This window comes from Rana temporaria, chromosome 10 (genome assembly GCF_905171775.1).
Source record: "Rana temporaria chromosome 10, aRanTem1.1, whole genome shotgun sequence".
Lineage (NCBI taxonomy): Eukaryota > Metazoa > Chordata > Amphibia > Anura > Ranidae > Rana > Rana temporaria.
This window is the reverse complement of record NC_053498.1, coordinates 129911490-129939135: the sequence shown is the minus strand read 5'-3', so window position 1 is coordinate 129939135 and position 27646 is coordinate 129911490. Positions and strand designations below refer to the sequence as shown.

The 27646-nt window shown below is 45.0% G+C and overlaps 1 protein-coding gene across 1 annotated transcript in view; it reads right to left on the bottom strand.

The window, feature by feature from the left end:
* Window positions 1-2850: 2850 nt before the first annotated feature.
* The window catches only part of JAM3 (junctional adhesion molecule 3), a 68462-nt gene continuing 43666 nt past the window's right edge, over window positions 2851-27646 (bottom strand). The window contains exons 5-9 of the mRNA XM_040326257.1: window positions 25143-25345; window positions 20117-20216; window positions 17101-17233; window positions 16035-16089; window positions 2851-3928 (exon numbers count right to left, since the gene is read on the bottom strand). Of these exons, the coding sequence (XP_040182191.1) occupies window positions 3893-3928; window positions 16035-16089; window positions 17101-17233; window positions 20117-20216; window positions 25143-25345 (527 nt within the window). The 3' untranslated portion in view covers window positions 2851-3892. The remainder of the gene's footprint in view (window positions 3929-16034; window positions 16090-17100; window positions 17234-20116; window positions 20217-25142; window positions 25346-27646) is intronic.

Below are 27646 nucleotides of genomic sequence, written 5' to 3'. Positions count from 1 at the left end.
AGCACTGAACACGGGGGGGGGGGGAAGAGGACAGCATTGAACACGGGGGGGGGGGAAGAGAGGACAGCACTGAACACGGGGGGGGGGAGAGAGGACAGCACTGAACACGGGGGGGGGGGGAGAGAGGACAGCACTGAACACGGGGGGGGGAGAGAGGACAGCACTGAACACGGGGGGGGGAGAGAGGACAGCACTGAACACGGGGGGGGGAGAGGACAGCACTGAACACGGGGGGGGAGAGAGGACAGCACTGAACACGGGGGGGGGAGAGAGGACAGCACTGAACACGGGGGGGGGAGAGGACAGCACTGAACACGGGGGGGGAGAGAAGACAGCACTGAACACGGGGGGGGGGGGAGAGGACAGCACTGAACACGGGGGGGGGGGTGAGGACAGCACGGAACTCGGGGGGGGGGGGGGAGAGGACAGCACTGAACACGGGGGGGGGAAGAGGACAGCACTGAACACGGGGGGGGGGAAGAGGACAGCACTGAACACGGGGGGGGGGGAGGACAGCACTGAACACGGGGGGGGAGAGAGGACAGCACTGAACACGGGGGGGGAGAGGACAGCACTGAACACAGGGCGGGGGGAGAGAAGACAGCACTGAACACGGGGGGGGGGGAGAGAAGACAGCACTGAACACGGGGGGGGAGAGGACAGCACTGAACACAGGGCGGGGGGAGAGAAGACAGCACTGAACACGGGGGGGGGGGAGAAGACAGCACTGAACACAGGGGGGGGGAGTGAGGACAGCACGGAACACGGGGGGGGGGGGAAGTGAGGACACCACGGAACACACGGGGGGGAAATGCTTGGTATCGGTACCGATACTAGTATCGGGACATCCCTACTAGCCAATATACCATTTAAAGCTTTTTGTTATATTTGTTTGAGAAGTACAATAACATATCTGTTGTTCCTGCCAGAAATGTAGAGCTCTCCTTTGTACACTTCATGTATTATCGGAGTCCCTGTATTACTAACTGCTTTTGATGTTGTGGAAAATAGGAGTGGTTGAGTTGTTTAGCAGAAGAGAACAGGACAGGGATACAGTAACACCATTCAGTCTACAGATGTATTAAAGGCCGATAATCAAAGGAAAATGAAAAAAAAAAAAAAGTGTTTTTCCAACATTGAAGCGTCTATGTAAGGCATTATGCACAGAGTAAGAAACACACAGACAGCTGTTTACAAAGCCACGTGACCACCATGTCATAATGGAGATGATCATCACATGATCAATTGCCATGCGGACTGGTTCCCAATCTTTAGACGAGACTGGGAATTTTTTTTTGCTGAACATACTGCTCTTATTCAAGCTGAAGCCTGTGTGTACAAAGCCCAACACCTCCCCAGAATTCAGGGCTCCATGGATCCCCTAGAAGAGAAGTAACATGTGTAGGCACCTTCTACAGCCAATGCAAGTTTGAGATTACACAATATTTGATTATATAAAAGTATTTAACGTTGAAGGTTTTAAAAGAAGCAATGAAGCATGGTATTCCACAGTCATGACATTTACCCTAAAAAAAACGAAGTACTTTCTACCAGGCTCTGCAGGGAGGGAGCTGTATACATGGTTATCTTATCAGACTCTGGGGGGGGGTGGGGTGCACTGCTGTATACATGGTCCTTTTACCAGGCTCTGCAGGGAGTTGGGAGTAATCATGTATACATGGTTATCTTACCAGGCTCTACAGGGAAGGGTGTACTCCTGTATACGTGGTCCTCTTACCAGGCTCTGCAGGGAGTGGGGTGCACTGCTGTATACATGGTTGTCTTACCAGGCACTGCAATGAGGGGTGTACTCATGTATATGTGGTCAGCTTCCTATGCGCTGCAGGGGGGGTGCAATGCTGTATATATGACCATCTTCCCAAATTCTACAGTGAAGGGGTGCACTGGTATACATGTGTGTATGTGTATATATACAGCGGAACGTCAGATTACGAGCATAATCTGTTCCAGGAGAACGCTCGTAATCCAAAGTACTTGCATATCAAAGCCAGTTTCCCCATAGAAGTCAATAGAAACTAAAATAATTTGTTCTGCATCGTCTTCAATGGCATGCAATACTGCATGCTGCCAGAGGTGGGAGGTTCCCTGGAGATCCTCGGAAACAGCCGGAAAAGCCAGAGGACAGCTCGGCTGACCTCGGAAAGGCTCGGCAACGTAGTATTTCCAAGTCTTTCCGAACGTCGCGTTCGGCTGCGGCGCCCCCCCCCCCCCACCTCAGGAGAGGGGAACACTGTTGTATATAGCGCCACCTTACCAGGCTCAGAGAAATAACAATCCTTCAAACATATATATGTTTCCACACTGTTCTGAGAAGAACATTTGTATATGAACACATTTAGATACACATATGTTTGAAGGATTGTTATTTATAGGTGTTATGCACAGGGGTTAATAATTGTAACCGTTGCACAGGATTAGGTGGATACAGGTGAACCACCAGGGTAGCGCAATCCATACACTATATCAATTTCGTTTTGGGCAAGCCACTACAGAGTGACTGGCACATCTTTTTGATTGCAGCAAACCAACTAATATAGAATCATTTTGTTTTTCCATTTGCACCAGCAACACCCGTCCCATATGATCATCTTATTGGTTCTGAAAAGAGAAGGGGGTGCACTGCTGTATATGCGATCATCTTATTGGTTCTGAAAAGAGAAGGAAGGGGGTGCACTGCTGTGAAGACCGTGCTAGTCAATGTTTTTTTGTGCTACCCTAAGCAGGCACTAAAAGGCCCAGATAAACCCCCCCCCCACCCCCTTCTCCACCAACACCATTGCACAGGATGACTTTGCTATATACATCATTAATTTTAGAAAAATGACCGGCTTAGAGAGTAAAGAACATATTTATAAAACAAATTTTCACTTCCTCCACCGATAACTGCACAATAATGTACAATATTTGGCTCCATGTCATACATTGTAAAAAAAAAAAAAGTCATCAATATGAAGCATTTCCTTTGTCCATTCTGTGTTTCTTTCCCAAATTAAATTCAAACATAGCTTTTTTCCTTTACAATGGAAAGCCTGTGAATAACCGTTTCCTTAGTTTAATAATATATACAGTGAGAGACAGCTGGAAAGGCAGCCGCAGTGATGCTACCAATGTGCCCATTACTTCCCAGTGTCCTGGTCACTTCTACATTTCCCTCCCAACGCTACAAATAATTATCTTGGTGCAAATCGGCTGCACCGGGTACATCCCCCACTTCCCTCCCCAAACACATATCTGGCCTATCCCAATATTTTTCCTATTATTACAAATTTACATGTATAAAAATACTCTCCACAAACACTGAATGTTATTAGAACAGAAAAATAGAAAAATCATAGCCAGCTTACTCATACCAATGACAAACAATATATTGCTGACACAACCAGCAGAGGGCAGCAAAGTGTCACTTTTCACCGGACTCAGTACGGGGCTCCGTATCCCTAGGACTGTGGGGAAAAATAAATCTTCCAGCTGACGAACCATAACAGATCGCTTCTCTGGGATCGGAAATCCCATTTGCCCCAGCAGTGCCTGGGAGGGTCAGCGTCGCCCCCTTCCTGATGTTCAGTAGTTCATCTGTGCTTTCATTTTTATTTTATTTTTTTGGATGAAGTGACTTAAGTTCATCTCGTGACAACTTTCTGCAAACGGCTTCAGTGAATTCCTGGAAACTAAAAACGCTTTATATTTGGCAGTGATCTGGCTAATACTGTAAACGGTACAGACACACCCACACATGGCGGGAAGTTCGCGCTTCCAGCGGAGGATGGGCTGCTTGGACTTTGGCAACACATGAATATTTCATCGTGAGGTGCGGTCTTCTCCAATTCAGTGCAAGTTTTTATTTCGCCAAGCTTCTTACTGGAGCAATGCCTCAGATGACAAAGGAAGATTTATGTCGGAAGTCGCCCTAGGGAAAAAAGATCATAAGGTTAGCTTTTTCAGTTCGGGGTGTGCTGGATCCCGGACACAATACGAGAGACTAGAGACCAGTTCCCCCAATCCACTCCTCCATGTGACAGCAGGCAGGGGATCTTCTTCCTGCACCCACTGTCTCAATTTAAATCAATACACTATACACAATACAATACAATACAGACACTTTCACCCCCTTCCTACCCAGGCCAATTTTAAGCTGTCACACTTAAAATGACGATTGCGTGGTCATGCCATGCTGTACCCAAACAAAATTGTTATCTTTTTTTTTTTTGAGACAGATAGAGCTTTCTTTTGTGGGTATTTAAACCACCTGCCGCGAGCTCCGTGCGCGCAGGACCCGCGGACTCGATGTCCACCGGTGTCACGGAGCTGAAGAACTTGGAGATGTCAGTGTAAACATAACATTTCCCCGTTCTGCATGGTGACATGTCGCCGATTGTCCGTTCTCTGTCATCGCGATCAGCGAAATGTCACGGCAAGCCACGCCCCCTTTTGACACCATTGGCATTATTTACAGAATTAAACTGCGAGCTCCGTGACCGCAGGACCCATGGACTCAATGTCCACCGGTGTCCCGCGACCGTGTCACGGAGCTGAAGAAGGGGGAGATGTCAGTGTAAACACATTTCCCCGTTCTACATGGTGACATGTCACCCATTGTCCGTTCCCTGTCATCGGGAACAGCGATCAGTGACATATCACAGCAAGCCACGCCCCCATAACGGTTAGAAGCACTCCCTAGGTCACACTTAAAGGGGTTATAAAGGTACATTTTTTTCCCCCCCTAAATAGCTTCCTTTACCTTAGTGCAGTCCTCCTTCACTTATCTCATCCTTCTATTTTGCTTTTAAATGTCCTTATTTCTTCTGAGAAATCCTCACTTCCTGTTCTTCTGTCTGTAACTACATAGCGTAATGCGAGGCTTTCTCCCTGGTGTGGAGTGTCATGCTCACCCCCTCCCTCGGACTACAGGAGAGTGAGTCAGGACGCTCTCTACGTTGCAGATAAAAGGAGCTGTGTGTGTTAGTGGGCGTCCTGACACTCCTGCTCGCCCCCTCCCCCCTGAAGAGGCTTTCTCCACACCAGGGAGAAAGCCTTGCATTACTGTGTGGAGTTACAGACAGAAGAACAGGAAGTGAGGATTTCTCAGAAGAAATAAGGACATTTAAAAGCAAAATGGAAGGATGAGGTAAGTGAAGGAGGACTGCACTAAGGTAAAGGAAGCCATTTAGGAAAAACAAATTGTACCCTTACAACCCCTTCAGCACCCCCTACAGTTTAACCCCTTCACTGCCAGTGTCATTTTTACCGTAATCTGTGCATTTTTATGGTCCCAAAATGGTGTCAAAAGTGTCCGCCATAATGTCGCAGTCACTATAAAAAAAAAAAAAAAAAAATCGCTGATCGCCGCTATTACTAGTAAAAAAAATAATAATAATAAAAATGCCATAAAACTATCCCCTATTTTGTAGACGCTATAACTTTTGCGCAAACCAATCAATAAACGTTTATTACGATTTTTTTTTTTAACACCAAAAATATGTAGAAGACTACGTATCGGCCTAAACTGAGGAAAAAATGAGTTTTTTTTTTTGTTTTTTTGGGGATATTTATTATAGCAAAAAGTAAACAATATTGCATTTTTTTTTTTCAAAATTGTCGCTCTATATTTGTTTATAGCGCAAAAAAATTAAGAAAAAACCACAGAGGTGATCAAATACCACCAAAAGAAAGCTCTATTATTTGTGGGGAAAAAAGGACGTCAATTTTCGGTTGGGAGCCACGTCGCACGACCACGCAATTGTCAGTTAAAGCGACGCAATGCCGAATCGCAAAAAGTGACCTGGTCTTTGACCAGCCAAATGGTTCGGGGCTCAAGTGGTTAATTATCACTGGATTTGCTAAACAAATAAAAAAAAAAAGTCTGAAAATTTTAAATTTTTTCTTCATTTCAATTATAAAAATTTGTAAATAATTTGTCTCTTTCGCTGACGTGCGCTGATTAGGAGGCATTATGTGATAGGCGGTACTGAAAGGCCGAAAAAAATAAAATCAGTTTCTTAATTTCAATTAGACAATTTTGTAAATAATTTTTATCCTTCGCTGACGTGCGCTGATGAGTCGGCACCGATGAGGAGGCATTAAAATGTGATAGGCTGCACTGATAAGGAGACATTAAAATGTGATAGGCGGCACTGATGGGTACTGATAGGCAGCAATGATAAGCGGTACTGAAAGTCCAAAAAAATAAAAAATGTTCCTTTACCGACGGGCGCTGATGAGGCGACCAAGGAACAAAAACAAAAAAAAAACCCAAGCAAGAAGGGTGCTGCATAATCTTGAACAGGAGCTCCTCAGGAGTGTCAGCTGTAGTAGCACATGAGGCTACACTCGTTTGTTGTGCTACTACAATGATGGCTGATCCTCCTGAGGAGCTCCTGTTCAAGATTATCCAGCACTCTGCTTGCGTTTTTTTTGTTCCTTGGCCTTATATGGTATCGTTAACCATTAAGAAGCGAAGGCCTGGGGATTTTTCTCTTTGCCACACACCTTGTTCATTCTTGTCTTTGTTACAATAAATACCTATTCACCCATCTTCAGCTGCTAGTCAGTTTTGAAACCGATCCCTCACATATATCTGCACTCTCTGACGGGACTACTTGACTCAACAGCTGCCTTGCGTTTAGTTTGTTTTGTTTTTAACTGCAAGTTTATGCTCTCCACTACATATCACCCTAAAATCTCCTGAAGAAGCGCATGGTGCGTAACACGTAGAGCGCGATCAAGTATACATCTCTTCACTGCATTATAACCAAACTCTGCGATCTACTGTTACTATGGAACGTTCTTATCTCCTCTTAGATTCCATGTAGTTGTATTAAAGGGGTTGTAAACCCTTGTGGTTTTTTTTTCACCTTAATGCATCCTATGCACTAACCACTTAAGACCCGGACCATTAGGTAGGTAAAGGGACCATGCCCCTTTTTGCGATTCGGCATTGCGTCGCTTTAACTGACAATTGCACGGTCGTGCGACGTGGCTCCCAAACAAAATTGGCGTCCTTTTTTTCCCCACAAATAGAGCTTTCTTTTGGTGGTATTTGATCACCTCTGCGGTTTTTATTTGTTGCGCTATAAACAAAAAGAGTGACAATTTTGAAAAAAATTCTATATTTTTTACTTTTTGCTATAATAAATATCCCCCAAAAATATATAAAAAAAAATGTTTTCCTCGGTTTAGGCCGATACGTATTCTTCTACCTATTTTTGGTAAAAAAAAAAAAAAATAATCGCAATAATCATTTATCGATTGGTTTGCACAAAATTTATAGCGTTTACAAAATAGGGGATAGTTTTATTGCATTTTTATTAATAATTTTTTTTTTTACTACTAATGGCGGCAATCAGCGTTTTTTTTCGTGACTGCGACATTATGGCGGACACATCGGACAATTTTGACACATTTTTGGGAAGTTATAAAAATGCATTGATTACTGTGAAAATGACAATTACAGTTTAGGAGTTAACCCCTTCAGTGCCCTCTAGTGATTAAGTGTGACCTCAGGTGTTTCTAACTGTAGGGGGCCGGGCTGGACGTGTGACGTCATTGATCGTCTTTTCCTATATCAGGGAACAGACGATCACGGACACTGCCACAACGAAGAACAGGGAAGGTGTGTTTACACACACCTCTCCCCGTTCTTCCGCTCCGGTGACCAATCGCGGGACACCGGCGGCTTTTGGGTCCACGGGCGCGGTCATGCTCGCGTCCCCATGGCTGGGCTTAATGAATCACGTACAGGTACGTGATTGTGCCCAGCCGTGCCATTCTGCTGACGTATATCGGCGTGAAGGGGTCCTTAAGTGGTTAAGGTGAAAAAAACTTCTGCCAGTCACCGGCCCCAAGCCCCACCATTTTACTTACCTGAGCCCTGAAAAGTCCTGCGTCAAAGATGCGCTCTTCCTCTGCCCGGGGTTCTCGGCTCTTAAATTGGATAGATTGATAGCAGCGCAGCCATTGGCTCCTGCTGTTGCCAATCAAATCCAGAGTCCTGCATTTGGCGGCTATGGACACCGAATACAAGACTTGGGAGCATGCCCGTAAGGTAACCCCCTCGGGAGAGCGCTTCCCACAGGGGCTTAATATGATGCAGGGAGGAGCCAAGAGAGCCGCCGGGGGACCCCAGAAAACTAACATATTCGCCAGCACACTGTGGATTGTCCAAAAATGTTTTAAATGCAAAACAAACATCACAATAGTGCAAAGTTCTGAGGTCAGGCAGTACCCCCTTCGTCAGGCTAGTGATTCCAGAAGACGATGTTTGGGGGCACTCTGTGCAAAACCAACTGCACAGTGGAGGCAAGTATGACATGTTTGGTATTTAAAAACAAAAAAAAAAAAATCGAATGTTTAGTGTAACTTTAAAGGAACACTAAAGGCAGATTTTTTTTTTTTTAAATAACAAACATGTTATACTTACCTCCACTGTGCAGTTCGTTTTGCACAGAGTGTCCTCGAATCCACGTCTTCTGGGGTCCCTCGGCGGCTGTCTCGGCTCCTCCTCGCAAAAGCTTTCTACCTTCATGCGAGCTCGCTCGCATGGTGCAAAGCTTTTGCGAGCGCGCTCCCGTGATACAGCAGCGGCCATAGCCGCCGACTGTATCACTCGGCCCCGCCCCCCGCTGTGATTGACAGCAGCACCAGCCAATGGCTGCGCTGCTATCAATCCGCCCAGCCTAGCCAATCAACGGCCAGGCTGGGAACCGAATAGGATGACAAGCACGCGCCCGGGACTTTTGAGGGGTGAGGTAAGTAAAACGGGGGCTCGGGGGGGGGGGGGGGGGGGGTTTATTTTTTGCGCTATAAAAACAAAAAAGAGCGACAATTTTGAAAAAAATACAATATTTATTACTTGTTGCTTTAATAAATATCCCAATTTAAAAAAAAACAAAAAAAAATTTTTTCCTCAGTTTAGGCCGATACGTATTCTTCTACATATTTTTGGTAAAAAAAAAAAAAAAAAAAAAAATCACAATAAGTGACTGGTTTGTGCAAAAGTTATAGCGCCTACAAAATAGGGGTCAGAATTATTATTTTTTATTATTTTTTTTTTTTTTTACTAGAAATGGCGGCGATCTGCGATTTTTATTGGGACTGCGACGTTATGGCGGGCACATCGGACACATTTTTGGCGCCATTCACATTTATACTGCGATCAGTGCTATAAATATGCACTAATTACAGTAGAAATGTGACTGGCAGGGAAGGGGTTAACACTAGGGGGTGAGGAAGGGGTTAAATGTATTCCCTGCATTGTGTTCTAACTGTAGGTGGAGGGGGGGGGGGGGTGACCGATCTATGTCCCTATGTACAAGGGACACAGATCGGTCTCCTCTCCAGAGACAGGACGCTGTCTCTGTGTAAAACGGCAATGAGAGATGATCTCATATGTTTACATATGAGATCATCTCTCATTGTCCGCACAGATCGCATCGCAAACGGCCACTCTGATTGGCCGTTCGCGGCGATCTGTAATTGGCTGTGTCCAAGGGACACGGCCAACACAGAGTTTCCCCACTGCGCGCTCTGGAGCGCGCGCGGGGAACGCGCAAAGGGGCGGACGTCAATTGACGTCCACTTGGATTTTGGGATCCGTGCTGTAGCCGTCATTTGACTATAGCGCGGATCCCAAGCGGTTAAGGTTATATACAGTCGCATTAATTTATTTCTTGGTTGATTTATCGATGTGGGTTTTAATATTTTTTTTGCATATTTATATAAAACACAAATACGGGACGTGGCATGGTTTATTGTATGGAGTATCCACAGTACCACTCTGTGATGATACAGTATTTGTTTGCTAAACAAAGAGCTCTGTATAGAGAGAACAATCTGTTTCTCATCCCTTTTTTTTTTTTTGGAAAACTTAAATTTTATTGAATTTTCAACATTTTCCAGGTAAAGGATAAACAAAAGAAGGGACCAGGAAAGCAAAAAAATAAAAATAATAGAAAAAGACATAAAAGGACACATGGCATCATAAAGGGGCAGCACTAGAAGGGACAGACAAAGTTGCCAGTGCAACAACTGCATAATAAGACGGGTCAGTGCAAAATCCAAACTAGTTAACATAGGACCTAGTGTCTATATCATCACACAATCTAGCCTGCCACAGTGTGTCTTAGCGACCAAGGGAACATAAAGTATAGTGGGGAAGTAAAGGACAGTCAGTGAAAGCGGAGAGAAGTATAGAAAGAGAGGTGAAGAGTGCAGGGGAAAAAGAGAGGAGAAAGGTCCACCATCCGCCCCGAACCCCCCCCCCCCCAGCTCGGGATACTCAACCAGGTCGCCCCCCCCCCCCCCCCCAAGACAGGGGTTATCACGTGATCGGGGCCTCCAGCGCATTCCATAGTTCCCATACCTGGTTGTGGGTGTCAAGAGTGTTATTCAAGGAAGCTGTCATGTATTCCATCCTTTTAACGTCCCTGATTCTAGAGTGTAGTTCAAACAGGGAGGGAGGTTCCTTCTTTTTCCATTTCAGGGCCACTAGGCACCGTGCGGCCGTAAGGACCTGGGCCAGGAGTTTTTTAGAAAGTTTAGAAAACGAGGGGGGTGGGAGGCCCAGAAGGAAAAGTTTAGGACAAAACGGCACCGATGAACCAAATATAGAGTGAATTAGGGAATGGACTGTCTGCCAATAGGGCACGATCAAGGAGCAGGTCCAATAGGTATGATAAAGCGTCCCCACCGCGTCAAAGCAGCGCCAGCATCGGCGATCAGCTGTAGGGTAGATAGAGTGGAGCAGGTCTGGGGTTTGGTACCAATGAAACAGAATTTTATACTGGTTCTCTTTATAGAGCGTACAGATGGAGCTCTTAGAGGCCTGCGACCATATAAGCTGCCATGCCTGCATGGGTATATCTTCACCCAAGGCCCGCTCCCACTTGCGCATGTAGACATGCCGAGGCCCAGTAGGTGACATGTCCTGTATCAGGAGCCGGTAGGTGCGCGAGATCATACCTTTGGGGGATGACCCTTCCAAACAGATTCTCTCAAACTCAGTTAAAGGGGAGAATTGAAGATTCGTTACTAGAGATTGAGCAAAATGACGGATTTGTAAATAACTAAAAAAAGCCTGTTTGGGCAAATCAAAAGCCTCTTTCAGGTCTTGGAAAGACCGTAGGGTTCTGGTTCTAGTATCCACCAATTGACCGAAGCGAAATAAGGCCCTATCTCTCCAGAAGTGGGACATCTAGGTGTAAATAAAAAGGAGGTGACCAGGGAGGCGGAGGAAGTGAGGGGATATTGCAGTTTAGCGCGCCGCCACAAGGTTCGCAATAATACCATAGGTCCTAGGAGTTGTGATGGGCTGAGCGATGTGTCGGGACTCCACAGCATGGAGTTAGGGTGAGTGGGCGCTAGCCACAATTTTTCAATTTGCGTCCATCGATTATAGGCATGGAGGGTACACCAAGAGGCCACTGAGCGCAGCTGGGCGGCTAAGTAGTATTTGGCAACGTTAGGGAAAGCAAGGCCACCCTGGTCGCGAGGGGCATACAGGACTGACCTAGCTATCCGGTGTCTCTTATAGTTCCAAAAAAAATTTAACAAATCGCCCTGGATGTGTCTAAGGTGTGCGGTTGGGACAGGAATGGGGAGCGTTTCATAAAGATAGAGAAGCTTAGGCAGGATCGCCATCTTAATGGTTGCTAAGCGACCAAATAGGGACAGCTTCAGGTTTTTCCATTTGGCCAGGGATGCCCTAATGGAGGTGTATAGTTGGGGAAAATTGGCCTTATATAGAGTGTCATAGGAAGGCGTAAGGTAAACACCAAGGTACTTTAAGGCAGATGTCTTCCAAGCATATCCAAAGGATTGGGAGAGGGCAGACAGTGTCCGGGGTGGTAGATTGAGGGGGAGGGCTTCCGTCTTAGAGTTATTAATTTTGTACCCCGAAAGTGCACTATAGCAGTCTAACTCTACATGCAAATTCGGGAGGGAGACTTGAGGTTGTGTAAGGGTGTGTAGGACATCGTCCGCAAACAGGGAAATCTTAAAGTCCCTAGTGCGGACTGGGATGCCTCGAATATTTGGGTTTTGTCTGATGTGTGCTGCTAGGGGCTCAATACATAGGGCGTAAAGAAGAGGGAAAAGCGGGCAGCCCTGTCTGGTTCCGTTAGAAATAGGGAAAATTGGGGAGGAGGCAAATTGGGTTCTAACTAGTGCCGAAGGGGACGAGTATAAATGGGCAATAGCTTGTAGGAAGGGGCCCTTCAAGCCAACACGCCGGAGGGTCGCAAACAGGAAAGGCCAACCCAGCCTATCAAAGGCCTTTTCCGCATCCAGGCTGAGTAGCAGTGCCTCAGTCCCAGTCCTGTTTGCCACTTCCACAAGGTCAATAACTCGCCTGGTGTTATCCCCCGCTTGACGGAGGGGAATAAACCCAACCTGGTCCTTGTGGATGAGTGACGGCATGAAGTTGTTCAGCCTAGTCGCCAGCAACTTAGTAAAGATTTTTAAGTCTGCGTTGAGGAGGGCAATTGGTCTGTAATTAGAACAGAGGGTATGGTCTTTTCCCGGTTTGGGGATCAACGTGAGGTAAGAGGTCTGCATGTCTCTCGGGATGGGGGAGTTAGTCATGAAAGCGTTAAACAGTGCGGTGATATGAGGGAGAAGGAGCGGTTGGAAAGTTTTGCAGTAGAGGTACGTTAGACCGTCAGGTCCAGGGGCTTTGTTGTTCGGGAGGGCCTTAATCGTGTCAGTTACTTCCTCTTCAGTGATAGAGGAATTAAGGCTGGCTAGGGCGGAAGGGGCGAGAGCAGGCAGATCACAGTCTGCTAGGTAAGAGTTAATGGCCTGGGTCAGATCAGGGGGTGCAGGGTTGTGCGGCACACTCGGGTCATTATAGAGAGCCGAGTAGTAATCGTGAAACAACTGTGCAATTTTAGAAGGGTGGGATTGCAAGGTTCCAGTTGCGTCCGTAAGAGCAACCGGCGAAGCAGCGGTGGCTCTATCTTGGAGTTGCCTAGCTAAGAGGGTATGCGGCTTGTTAGCTTTATCGTAATAGGTTTGTCGGAGTCGAAGGAGAGCTTTCTCAGTCTTCCCCAAGTCAATGTCTCGCAGTCCTGCTCTAGTGCTTACCAAAGCCCTAAGGGTGGCAAGGGATGGGGAGGGCAGTAAACGGGATTCCAATTGCCGGAGCTTATCTAGTAATAGCTGGCGAGCAGCATTAGCATTCCGTTTCAAGGCAGTGGAAAGTGATATGCACTGACCCCGGAAGACCGCTTTATGTCCTTCCCAGAGGGAGGCAAGAGAGACTTCAGGAGAGCCGTTTTCAGTGAAGTAATACTTCAAGGTTTGCTCGAGCTCCATTTTGGAGGGGTCATGTTTAAGCAAAAATTAGTTTAAGCGCCAATGACAAGCTCTAAAGGATCCTGGTGAAAGTGCTAGGGAAAGTTTAATCGGGGCATGATCAGACCATGATATAGCTTGAATGTCCGAGTCAAGACAGGCTCTCAGGGTTGGGGCATTAACAAAAAAATAATCTAAACGGGAATGGGACTTGTGGGGGTGAGAGTAAAAGGTGAATTGCCTGGCGGAGGGGTATGTGGCGCGCCAGGGGTCAAACAGGGCATACTGTCTGGTCAGTTGGCGGAAGAGTCTAGATTTCCTATCGGTGGCCTGGGGGGGGTTGTCTACCCCCTGCGGACAGCCTATCCAGGCCAGGGGAATAGTTCAAGTTGAAGTCCCCTCCTATGACCAGATATTGGTGAGGTGCTGCAAATAGGCGTTTATAAACCCTGGAAAGAAAGGAGTTTTGGTTGACATTCGGGGCATAAATGTTACATAGAGTAATGTCAGAGCCTTTCCAATTGCCTCGGAGAATGAGAAATCCCTTTTTTTGAAGCAGGATGGATTAAGAATAAAGACCTGAAGAATGGAAGATGAAGCAGGAAAGGAGATGTAAAAATAAGGGATGAGAAGAGAACTTTTGAAAAAAAGAAATATACAGGGAAGACATGACACCTTGAAAAGAAGAATGGAGAGAAGGAGAGTCAACAGAAAGAAGAGAAGGGAACACACAGACAATCTAGACCAGGGGTGTCAAACTCAATTTCATTGTGGGCCGCATCAGCACTATGATTGCCCTCAAAAGGGGTCGTTTGTATCTGTAAGATTAAATGTCCAGCCATCCCCTCCCCTTACATTAGATGTCAAGAGCCACCCCACCATTAGAAGTTGGGTCCCCACTCTCCCTTACATAGCTTTGATTAAGCACCAGAGATAGGTGTGAAACACGGCAGCCTATCCTTGTAGTTCATCAATGACACATTTTGCACCTATCATAGCTATTCAAGCTATGATTAAACACCGGAATATCCTTGTAGCTCACCTCCGTTTGCTGTATGGATTATGATATTCATCAATATAAGAGACTGTATTGGAGTGCAGCCATCCAGCCTTTCCTTTCTTCCTATGTTCCTGTTGCAGCAGGGCCGGCACCCATCTATGTTTAGAGTAGTGGTTCTCAATTTGGGGGTGGGGACCCCCTTGGGGGTCAAATGACGATTTGCCTGGTGTCACCAAATCCTGGACTGTTCCTGAATACCGCTCCGCTCTCCCAGCCTTTTCGCGGCCGCCTAGCAGGGCTGTTCCTGGAGCCCGTGGCCACCCAGCTGGGCTGTTCCTGGAGCCCGTGGCCACCCAGCTGGGCTGTTCCTGGAGCCCGTGGCCACCCAGCTGGGCTGTTCCTGGAGCCTGTGGCCACCCAGCTGGGCTGTTCCTGGAGCCCGTGGCCACCCAGCTGGGCTGTTCCTGGAGCCCGTGGCCACCCAGCTGGGCTGTTCCTGGAGCCCATGGCCACCCACTCAGCCTCTTCACAGCCACCCATTCAGTTCACGGCATTGCTGGGGGCAGAGACTAAAAGTCAGTTGACTGGTGAGGAATGTCAAGTGGGAGGGGCTGGAAAGACCCCATCTCCTGATTTCGGTATAGGTGTCACTGCTGCGAGAATGTGAATATAGTTGCCGATAAAAGTCCCCACTGCAGATCAGCAGATGACCTTAATCAAGAGCACCTAAGTTGGCTGATCAGAACTCCAACCAGCACTGCCACTCATCCCATTCCCCCACCATGGAGTAAGAGAAGGAATAAAATTAGAGAATATGTGGAAGGGAGAGGAAAAGAGCGGGAGGCACAAAGAAAAAGGGAGAGAAAGAATAAGAGAAAGGATGGCCAGAGAGAGGGATGGGAAAAAAAAAAACAAGAGATTAGGATAGAGAGAGATAAAAGGGAAAGCAAGGAGAACAAAGAGTGGTACATCCTAAAATGTACCCTAAGCGGTTTTAATACTGTACGAGTGGAAGGAACTGAGGGAGCGCTAAATGTCCGTGGGTTAGGGGTGCAAATTACTTGTCTTGCCTTGGGTGCTGACAACACTACGCTATGAAAATAATTTTACCATTAGGGGTCCCCACAACTTGGGAAATTTTATCAAGGGGTTCCGGCAATAGAAAGGTTGAGAACCATTGCTTTAGAGGCAATGGACCAACATGGCAGGTGATGTAGTTCTGCTTTACACGTAAAGCTGTGGAGACTTTAAGAGGACCAGCAAGGCCAGAAATGTGGGTGCTGTTGTGGGGCTGTCTTTAGTAATCCAATGCTTGCTTTAGTTCATAAGTAGTAAAACAAAAAGGTAGTGACAACAGCCCCAGAACATGTACAAATAATAATATAAAAAAAAAAAATCAGCAATGGCAACTCCCAGATTTCTATCCTGGAGGCTCTGCAGCAATACTCTTCTATATCTTTCTGAATGCCCGTCTCCTTTCACTTCTACCAAGCTTTAGCTTCACATTTGGTGATGTTCTATAGGAACAGCTGGTGCTGAAACGATGGCCTGCCTGGACGCACACTGCAGTCTTCTGCATTTGTATGAACACTGAATCCTAATATGCCTATCCTTGTCAGCAAGCCACATATGTTCCATATAATACATTAACAAATTAACGTTACATGAGCTTAGAAATGAAGGCCAACATGTCAAGGAACCAGAATAGATTCCGCCACATCCTCACCTCATCGTTTGACCGCAGATAGTTCATAGCGTCCGGCTTAGCAGAATTCTTGTAGCTGTAGGTAAAGGAGAATGTCAGAGAGACAGCAAGTTTCATCACAACATTGCGCAGAAATGATTATACAGTAGAACCTTGGTTTACGGGTAACGCGGTTAACAAGAGTTTTAAATAACGAGCGACTCGGTTTGCGAGTGTTGTCTCACAAAACCATCAGAATTCAAGCTAATGGGGCGTGCAGTACCTCATTTGGCCAGAGGTGCGGGGGCGCAGGAGCCGATCGGAACAGTTTGGAAATACTCCGTTCCTGAGCCATACCGAGTTCAGCCGAGGTGTCCCCGAGCCTTTCTGAGGCTCTCCCGCACCTATGGCCACATGCGGTATTGCATGCCATAGAAGTCAATGCAGAACTAATTATCTTTGTTTCCATTGACTTCTATGGGGAAACTCATTTTGATATGCAAGTGCTTTGGATTACAAGCCTTCTCCTGGAACAGATTATGCTCGTAATCCAAGGTTCTACTGTAATTCTTATAGTTAGAACATACTGGCAGACGAAAACCACCACTGTATATTTACATATAGGAACTTAAAGCGGAGTTCCAGGAAAAAATTTAACTCTGTTTGAAACAACAGAACACCCCGCCATTCCTGGGACACGTGATAGGTCCCAGAAGATCGCCTGTGCACTCCGGGAGCGCATGCGCAGTGGACTAGGCAGCACTCGGTCAATAACAAAAGCCTTTACACACATCTAAATATTTTTTTTTTAAATCACTAAAATTGTTAATAGAAACAGGGGGATTCAGTATAATAAATAGATATTATCAAAGTTCATTCAGAAAGTTGTAATTAAATAAAATGCTACAATGAGATCTCACATGTCATGTCACTGAGTGTCCTGGCGGAGGCAGTAGGACACACACTGGAGATACTGCTTTTAAATTGTAGCATTGCTCCTCTGCTGACAGATGAGACATAAAGGGCCCTTTGTCCTCCCCCCGTGTCTGATGACTGGCAGGAGACAGCAGACAGGAAAGTGACAAGATTCAGACAGCTGGTACCTCACCTTTGCCCGTTGCCTCCACTGCTGGTGGAAAAGTAGCCTTTACGATAGGCACAACACATGCCAACAGTGATCAAGGTCAGCACCACCACCACCACTAGGATACCTCCAACAATGCCGGCAATGTTCAGATCATCTGGAAATTAAGACAAAGATCAGATTACTTTAAAAACCATTAAATAAGACCCTACTTTTGTAATGGTGTCGATACTCATCGATCAGTATTTCAATTAGCTTGTATGTTTCTCTTAGCCTGGTTGATGGGTAGGGACGTAATTGTTGTGTACCGTATGACACAGTGGTCTATGCCTTATTTTGCATACAGATGTATTGTATCGAGCTGCAATGCATTTCATTCCTTTTCTGTCCTCTCTGTTTATTTTTCAATAAAAACGTATTGAACAAAAAAAAAGACCCTACTTAAAGACAACGCCTTGCTGTAGATTTAATGGGTGTGGGAACATTTTCCAAAATTATTAGCGCTGTATATCTATTCTATATATGTATCTGCTTCTCGTTGGGACATCTTTCCAAACTTTTTTATTCTGGAGCATAAAGTTTATGCTCAACTAAAACTCTTCCATCCCATTGGTGCCACCTTCTAATTTAAAATAAACAGCCTAACAGCCTAACTTCTACGCCAGGGGTGCCCAACTAGTGGCCCGCGGAGCCCTCTGATGTGGCCCGGGACATCCTGCTCTGGGATGGCGTGTTGGCATAAGCCGATGCTTTATGTATAGCACCAACTCCTGTCACAGGTGAGATACCAAATGTACTCTGCCTGGGAAAGCAACAGCTGGTGATACCTGAATTGAAGACTGTTATTAAAAGGTAAGTTTAATACTAAAATCTCAATGTATATTTGGGCATATCTGCTCTGCAGTGGTTACTGGGCTGCTTTCAAATTGATCCACAGGAGCAGGGCAACACATCAGTGGGTCACCTGCACTGAGCCATAGACTTCTTTTATTACCTGAGGGTTGGTGCACTTCAGAAAGTGCACCACACCTTCAGGATATAATTGAAGTCTATGGCAAAGTGCAGCTAAGCCACAGGAAAGCCACAGGTGCACTGCGCTGCACCCCCGTCTGGATAAACCACAGCGCATCAATGTGAAAGGAGCTTTAGGCCCCTTTGACACGGTTGGTCTGACCCAATCACCTCTATTGAGCCAAAGACGTAAATGGACTTGTGTCTGTCTACAAAAAAAAAAATACAGAAGGGGGGATCTGTCCCCTTTCATCTGGGCAGATCGGAGGGCCAATAGAGTAGAATGGGCTGTGTCCCTGTCTGCTCTGCATATGCAGAGTGGACATGGACCTGTCATCTGCCTGCTCTGCATATTGTGGCCCGTGACTGGTTACCAAGTCGCTTAAAGCGGGGGTTCTCCCTAAGAATTTTTTTTTTTTCTAGCATGTCATTCAGCATAGTAGCGTGAGCTACAGTATGCCTTTATATATTTTTTTGGCGCTGTACTCACTGTTTAATCGCGTAGTAAAGTTTCAGGGGAATGGGCGTTCCTATGCAGAGGGCTCGTGATTGACGGCCGGCTTTGGCGCGTCACGCTTCACGGAAATAGCCAAAATAGGTGTTTGCTCTTCACGGCGCCTGCGCAGTCAGCTCCGATGTCTGTGCGCAGGCGCCGTATAGCGCCGTGAAGAGCCGAGACCTACTCCGGCTATTTTCGTGAAGCGTGACGCACCATAGCCGGCCGTCAATCACGAGCCCTCTGCATAGGAACGCCCATTCCCCGCGGGGAGTCTGAAACTTTACTACGCGATTAAACAGTGAGTATGGCGCCAAAAAAAATATAAAGGCATACTGTAGCTCACGCTACTATGCTGAATGACATGCTATAAAGTTGTTTTTTAGGGTGAAACACCGCTTTAAGTGGCCCTCGCTCTTCAAAAGGTTGGGCATCCCTGTTCTACGCAATCTTATGGCACTCTGTTTTAGAATGTTGATGGGTAGCATCAACTCCTGTTTCCGAGTTGCCTGGCTGGACAACAATAGCAGGCAATTCAAGGAGGGGATCCGCTTGTCACACACTGGAAAGATGTTGAGCTGCAAAGGCCTTGAGTGGAACTGAGCCATGAAGAAGGCCACCATGCAGAAGCGAGTGGGGGGGATTCCAGGTTTATCCGAGAGTCCAACAGCTGCACATCAGTGTGTCCAAGATCAGCCCCATATACTCCATATGATGGGAAGGCTGGAGAGCAGACTTCTTGAAGTTGATCAGCCATGCAAAGGTTTTAAGGAACTGGATCATCTTTTGGATGTTGAAGTCAGGACTGTGGCGGATGTATCTTTCAGCAAAGGATTGTCCAGGTATCTTGCGACCTGGATGTCCTGAGATCTGATCCAGGCCAGGAGCGGAACAAGCTGTAGCTAACTGCAAGGAAGGGAATATTCCCAATGGCAACAAATGTCGTTTTTTTTTCCCAATGACCATCACACTAATGTATTGTGAGCTGTAGATCATTATTAACAGGGGCTCCTGTTGATGGTTTTTAGGGTCCAGTTACAGATCCCAAGATGTACATTGAGGATAATCGATCCAGAAACGGTTACTGAACCTTGGGGCAATAAGCAGTTGGATCTTTATAGAAGTGTCAGTTGAAGTAAATAACTAAAATGGTTTAGATCAGGAGTCTCCAACTGGTGGCCCTCCCAGCTGTTGCAAAACTACAAGTCCCATCATGCCTCTGCCCGTGGGAGTCATGTTTGACCACAGCCTTGTAATGCCTCTTGGGACTTGTAGTTTCACAAAACAGCTGGAGGGCCGCCAGCTTGAGACCCCTGGTTTAGAGAGTACAATGGGGGCATCCTCAGTACAGTTTTTGTCAAAAACATGAAGGTAGCCGCATATAACCCCGGGGGCTGTGACTTGCTTTCCCATGTCCTGTACTGTACAATTAAGATAGATTATTTACGGTTTTATGCTTTGGTGTAAATTTGAGGGGATGAATATCAGTTCATTAAAAGAAAAAAAAGAAACAAACGAACATGTACAACTTACACACTTCCAGGAGCTGAGAATCACAACGAGCAGTCCCGGCAGAATTTCTGGCCACACAGTAGTACAGTCCCATGTCTCCTTTATTTACTGAAGAAAATACCTACAAAACACACAGTGCAAACTTTAGATCATTGTGGTGAAAGTATTCATGTCCTGAGCCTAGACTCTAATCTTCCCCCGATCTCTGCCACCAGCCCCTCAAATGCCCACAGAACAACAACTCTCCACCGATCAAGCACAGTGACTTCACACACATTCAATCCCTTCCCAAGCCCCATCGGGTGCCTCAATGTGCCCAACAGATGTCTCTGGTAGGACAGGCAACATGGAAGGAAGGGCCATCCAAAACATCAAGGTCAAATATGCTTATAGAAGCAAAACACACAGGAAGCCCCTTCCATCAGGACCAAGGCTCTAAAATAACCAATTTATTTTTAGATATGTAAATTAAAGCGGGGGTTCACCCTAAAAAAAATTTTCTAACACTACATTGAGATCAGTCTCGACATTGACAGTATGCCGATTTTTTAATTTATTTTTTTGCTGTACATACCTCGTATAGCTATTTTCTTAGCCGGCTTCCGGGTAGTGAATCACGCGATGACAAAAACGACCCACCCCCATCGCATAATGACCGTCTAGAGTTGCTGAAAGGAGCCGAACGTCGAGTCGGCGCTATACGGCGCCTGCGCACCGACGTTCGGCTTCTTTCAGCAACTCGTGACGCTCCTTATGCGATGGGGGTGGGTAGTTTTTGTCATCACGTCAAACACTAACTGCTGCATAGGAACGCCACTCCCGCGGGATTCACCAACGGAAGCTGGCTAAGAAAATAGCTATACGAGGTATGTACAGCAAAAAAAAAAAATCGGCATACTGTCAATGTCGAGACTGAGTTCAATGTAATGTTAGAAAATAGTTTTTAGGGTGAACCCCCGCTTTAATAAAAAAAAAAAAAAAAAAAGAAGAGCAAATGAAAATAAATGCTTCCACATGTCAATATTGGGGCTATAGGATTGGTATATAGCAGTGATGGTGAACCTTGGCACCCCAGATGTTTTGGAACTACATTTCCCATGATTCTCATGCACTCTGCAGTGTATTTGAGCATCATGGGAAATGTAGTTCCAAAACATCTGGGGTGCCAAGGTTCGCCATCACTGCTATATAGGGTTGGTCATAACTACAGAAGAGAAGGATTTGGGGTGCTTATTTCAGATGATAACAAAAAAGAGAAAACAGTATGGCTTGGCCGTGAAAAAAGTGAATAGAATGCTGAAGTGGACCACTAGGGGAACCACCAGGAGGAGCAAAGAGGTCCTGAATTATTGGAGACAAGTGTTGAACTTCCTGGAAAAGGGAGCAAGACCGATATAACCACAAATATCAGCTAGAGCAGGGATATGCAATTAGCGGACCTCCAGCTGTTGCAAAACTACAAGTCCCATCATGCCTCTGACTCTGGGTGTCATGCTTGTGGCTGTCAGAAGTCTTGCTATGCCTCATGGGAATCGTAGTTCTGCAACAGCTGGAGGTCCGCTAATTGCATATCCCTGAGCTAGAGCTTGAATATTATTGCACAAAAGGTAAGCAATGACCACAACACTTCACTAGCACACACGTTTAGGTGGGATATTCTAGGAGACCTGTAATAAAGAAACAAATGGGGATCTTTGTTAATGGGTTCAATATCATCTTGACTCTTGGAATTGCATGCAAAGCTCCTTATAAAATGGTAGCAGTGCTGCGGATTAGGACATTAATACCCCTTGGATTGGGAGTTTGTCTTCTCTTTTGCAGGAAGCAGACATCTAAGAAAGCTTGGAGATTTGTGAAGCACTGAACTAATGAAGCTATACCCCACCAAAAATACTAAACAGTAGTTTGGAGAATTTTTAGGTACCGTAGTTTGGTCCATGGGTGTATGCAATTTTAATTGTGAGATGTTTAGCATTTATTTATTTAATATCATCTTTTATAATTTACTAATCAATTGGGTATTATATTGTGTTTTTGCAGGTTAAAACGCATTAAAGTAGAGGTCCACATAAAAAGTGAGCCTTCGCTTTTCGGAAAAGTGTCACATTTGGTACTTTTAGGGGGTGGGAGGTGCAGATACCTGTATAATACAGGTATTTGCACCCAGGGCCGCCATCAGGGGGGTACAGGCAGTACACCTGTAGGGGGCCCGGGTGGCAACCCCCTTTATTTTTTTTTAGGGGTCCGGAGGTTCCCAGGGCCCTGGATGACAACCCCCCTTTTTTATAAAAAAAATATAATTGTTTTTATATATATATATCATATTATTATTAAAGGGCCCAGAGGACCCCGGATAGCAACCCCCCTATATATATATATATATATATATATATATATATATATATAATTTTTTTTTATTATTATTAAAGGGCTCAGAGGTCCCCAGGGCCCCATGCGGCATCCCCCCTGTTTTTATATATATATATATATATATATATATATATATATATATATATATATATATATATATATATATATATATATATATATATATAAAATGTTTATTTTTATTATATTCTTTTATTTATTTTTTATTAAAGGGCCCAGAGGTTTTTTTTTTTTATTAAAGGGCTCAGAGGTCCCCAGGGCCCCATGTGGCAACCCCCCTTTTTTATATATATATATATATATATATATATATATATATATATATATATATATATATATATATATATATATTTATTTTTATTATATTCTTTTATTTATTTATTTTTTATTAAAGGGCCCAGAGGTCCCGGATGGCAACCCTCCTTTTTTTGTAATTTATTTTTCAAAAAATAAAAAAATTGTGTGTGTGTATGTGTGTATTATATATATATATAAATATAATGTATTTTATTAAAAGTCCCAGAGGTCCCCAGATGGCAACCCCCCTTTTTAAAAATAAATACATTTAAATATATATTTTTTTATATATATATATTTTTTCTTTTTATTAAAGGGCCCAGCCAGAGGTCCCCAGGGCCCCGGATGGCTACCCCCCTTTTTTATATATATATTTTTCTTTATTTCTTATTTTTTTGTAAAGGCCCCCCCCCCCCTGCTTCTCAATTCGTGGCAGCCTCCCCGCTTCTCAATTTCAGGCAGCAGCACCCCCCCCCCCCCCCCGGTTCTCTTCTCTTCCGAGCATAGACTCCCGTGGGAGGTAAGAGGTTAAATAAACGGAGTTACATTATTGCTGTCTTTATTGTGGTCTGTTAACCGGAATGTGGAGTTGGATTAAGCATAGAGGAGGAAGGAGAGCTACTAAAGCGTCATTGACCTCATAATTATCCATAAAGGGTCATTAACATCTGGTGAGTGTCTCTCCCAGAGGGAGTGGGGGGGAAGCACAAGCATTTTTATGGTTGATGTGGAGCACGGTTGTGGATGTTTCTTTTGGGAAAGCGCTTTATTATTTGCACTAAGAGTGGGAACATTTATTGTTTACAATAGCAGCACATGTATACTTAGTGGAATTGGAAGAACATTTTGTCCAGTTGCTGTTTTGATTTTGCATTGATGTTTCTCTAATTTTGTTTGTACTGCATAGTGATTACACAATATTGGTCTTAGCTGCACCAAGTCTATTTCCCCGAAGGGTTATAGAAGGTACATAGCAGCTGGATTCCCGCCTATGCATTTTTAGTGCTTTTTGCGTTTTGCAGATTTGCTTTACAGAACGTGTTCCATAGGAAGCCATGTTAACCAAATAAGGACCCCTTCACGCCGATATGCGTCGGCAGAATGGCAACGTACACGTACGTGAATGTGCCCAGCCGTGCCATTCTGTCCAAAGCTCCGTGGCCGCAGGACCCGATCGCCGCCGCTGTCCCGCGATCGGTCCTCCGGAGCTGAAGAACGGGGAGAGCTGTGTGTAAACACAGCTTCCCCGTTCTTCACTGTGGCGCTGTCCTTGATCGTGTGTTCCCTGTTATAGGGAAAGACGATCAATGACGTCACACGTCCAGCCCCGCCCCCCGACAGTTAGAAACACATATGAGGTCACACTTAACCCCATTCAGCGCCCCCTAGTGGTTAACTCCCATACTGCAATTGTAATTTTCACAGTAAACAATGCATTTTTTGCTGTGAAAATGACAATGGTCCCAAAAATGTGTCAAAATTGTCCGATGTGTCCGCCATAATATCACGGTCACGAAAAAAATCGCTGATCGCCGCCATTAGTAGTAAAAAAAAAAAATATTAATAAAAATGCAATAAAACTATCTCGTATTTTGTAAACGCTATAAATTTTGCGCAAACCAATCGATAAATGCTTATTGCGATTTTTTTAACCAAAAATAGGTAGAAGAATACGTATCGGCCTAAACTGAGAAAAAAAAATGTTTTTTTTATATCTTTTTTGGGGATATTTATTATAGCAAAAAGTAAAAAATATAGATTTTTTTCAAAATTGACGCTCTATTTTTGTTTTTACAGAAAGTAAAAAATACTGTTTTTTCCCCCAAATTGTCAGTCTTTTTTTGTTTTTAGCGCAAAAAATAAAAACCGCAGAGGTGATCAAATACCACCAAAAGAAAGCTCTATTTGTGGGAAAAAAAGGATGCCAATTTTGTTTGGGAGCCACATCGCACGACCGCGCAATTGTCAGTTAAAGCGACGCAGTGCCGAATTGCAAAAACTGGCCGGGTCCTTTACTTGCCTAAAGGTCCGGGTCTTAAGTGGTTAAATGGACTAAAGTGCAAATCTGCAACAAGCACTAAAAATGCCTCGGTGTGAATCCAGCCTTAGGAAGAGGATCTCAAAAAAAGGATCTCAAAAATAATACAAACCTGCATGCAGAGGGTAATGGATTATCAAATGTATTTGGCTGCATCACACCTAATATACTCTTACAAGACCTTGCTCTTCTTAATAATTATATCAAAAGGCCAAGGACAGACAGTGTGACAAAATCGTATCTGATTTCCCAACCTGTATATCTTTCTCTATCTACCCACTATACCAGGATGCCACTTTTTCCATACATAATTATTAGTCTCACCAAGGTTCCAGTATTGGTGTTTGAGGTAAAAGATGAATTGACAAATTTTGGGCTGGTTTTCGAGTCGTCAGGCAGTGCGTCGGTATTGCGATACCATCGATACACAGAATTGGGGTAACCTTCTTTCTCCTGGCAATACAGAATGGCAGACTTTCCCACTGGGACAGACTTGGGCACTCGGCACTGGGGAGTCACTGGTTTTACTGAGAAAGAAAAACAGAAAAAGTATTAGATGCATCTTCATAACAGTGAATAGAGCTTTACTAAAGATGACAGACGGGAACAAACAAAATAACTATAGGAAAAGGAAGACCTGAAAAGTCTCACCATTCAGGGCCACCACACTAGGAAGACCTGAAAAGTCTCACCATTCAGGGCCACCACACTAGGAAGACCTGAAAAGTCTCACCATTCAGGGCCACCACACTAGGAAGACCTGAACAGTCTCACCATTCAGCGCCACCACACTAGGAAGACCTGAACAGTCTCACCATTCAGCGCCACCACACTAGGAAGACCTGAAAAGTCTCACCATTCAGGGCCACCACACTAGGAAGACCTGAAAAGTCTCACCATTCAGGGCCACCACACTAGGAAGACCTGAAAAGTCTCACCATTCAGGGCCACCACACTAGGAAGACGTGAAAAGTCTCACCAATCAGTGTCCCCACACTAGGAAGACCTAAAAACAATTCACCATTCAGGGCCACCACACTAGGAAGACCTGAAAAGTCTCACCATTCAGGGCCACCACACTAGGAAGACATGAAAAGTCTCACCATTCAGGGCCACCACACTAGGAAGACCTGAAAAGTCTCACTATTCAGCGCTACCACACTAGGAAGACCTGAAAAGTCTCACTATTCAGCACCACCACACTAGGAAGACGTGAAAAGTTTTACCAATCAGTGTCCCCACACTAGGAAGACCTGAAAAGTCTTGCCATATAGCACCACCACATAAGGAAGACCTGAAAAGTCTCACCTTTCAGGGCCACAGCACTAGGAAGACCTTAAAGGTCTCCTTATCCAGGGCCACCACACTAGGAAGACATGAAAAATACCACACTAGAAAGACCCGAAAAGTCTCACCATTCAGAACCACCACACTAACCAGACCTGAAAAGTCTCACCATTTAATATACTATGAAGGCCCATTCTAATAGTCAAAGCTAGTGTTGAAGTTTGCCGCCAAGTCCAACCTCCACATTCTTACTGGCTCATCACCAAGAAGCTACCTCACTGGCCAATAGGAATGAGCAGGAGGCAAAAAAAGAAGCCAAGCTTTGACACTGAATGAAGAACTGCTGAAGCTTTGTATCAAGAACCCAGCATTCATCTGTAACTAAAAACTGCATACTTAAAAATGTACATATTCTGAACAAGCAGTACACGTTTTTAAAATCCTCTTTGTGCTGTATCTATAGGCATTGTAGAGAACATCATCTTCAAATTTCATAACACAGGCATTAAAATCTTATCTCTTTTCCTCTTACTTTCTATTGCAATAGATCAAAGCAGCCCGTGAGCCCTCTAATGTAAACACACAGCAGGTGTTTCTATCAGGTCATGGCAACCCTCTAACAAACACACAGCAAATATTTCCAAGCTATTTTAGGGCTGATTTGCACCAGCAGCTGTGCTGAGCGCAGACAGACGCTGGTGTGCACTGGCAGGACGCAGTGCTAAAGCACCGATCCCCCGACCTGTCCAGTTTTGGGCGGTCGGTTTGCGTATTCTTTTATTATCTGTCAAAAATTGTCCTTCTTAACCACTTGCTTACTGGGCACATAAACCCCCTTCGTGCCCAGGCGAAATTTCAGCTTCCGGCACTGCGTCGCTTTAACTGACATTTGCGCGGTCGTGCGACGTGGCTCCCAAACAAAATTGACGTCCTTTTTTTCCCCACAAATAGAGCTTTATTTTGGTGGTATTTGATCGCCTCTGCGGTTTTTATTTTTTGCGCTATAAACAAAAAAAGAGCGACAATTTAAAAAATATAAATATATTTTTTACTTGTTGCTATAATAAAATATCCCAATTTTTTTTTAAAAATCGCAATAAGCGACTGGTTTGCGCAAAAGTTATAGCGCCTACAAAATGGGGAACAGAATTATGATTTTAAAAAGTAATGGCGTTTTTTTACTAGTAATGGCGGCGATCTGTGATTTTTATTGGGACTGCGATATTGCGGCGGACGTATCGGACACTTTTGACACAAATTTGGGACCATTCACATCTATACAGCGATCAGTGCTATAAAAATGCACTAATTACTGTATAAATGTGACTGGCAGGGAAGGGGTTAACACTAGGGGGTGAGGAAGGGGTTAAATGTGTATCCTGGGTGTGTTCTAACTGTGTGGGGGGAGGGGGGTGACCGATGCTGTGTCCCTATGTACAAGGGACACAGATCGGTCTCCTCTCCTCTGACAGCACGTGGAGCTCTGTGTTTACACACAGAGCTCCACGTCCCTGCTGTGTTACCGACGATCGAGTGTACCC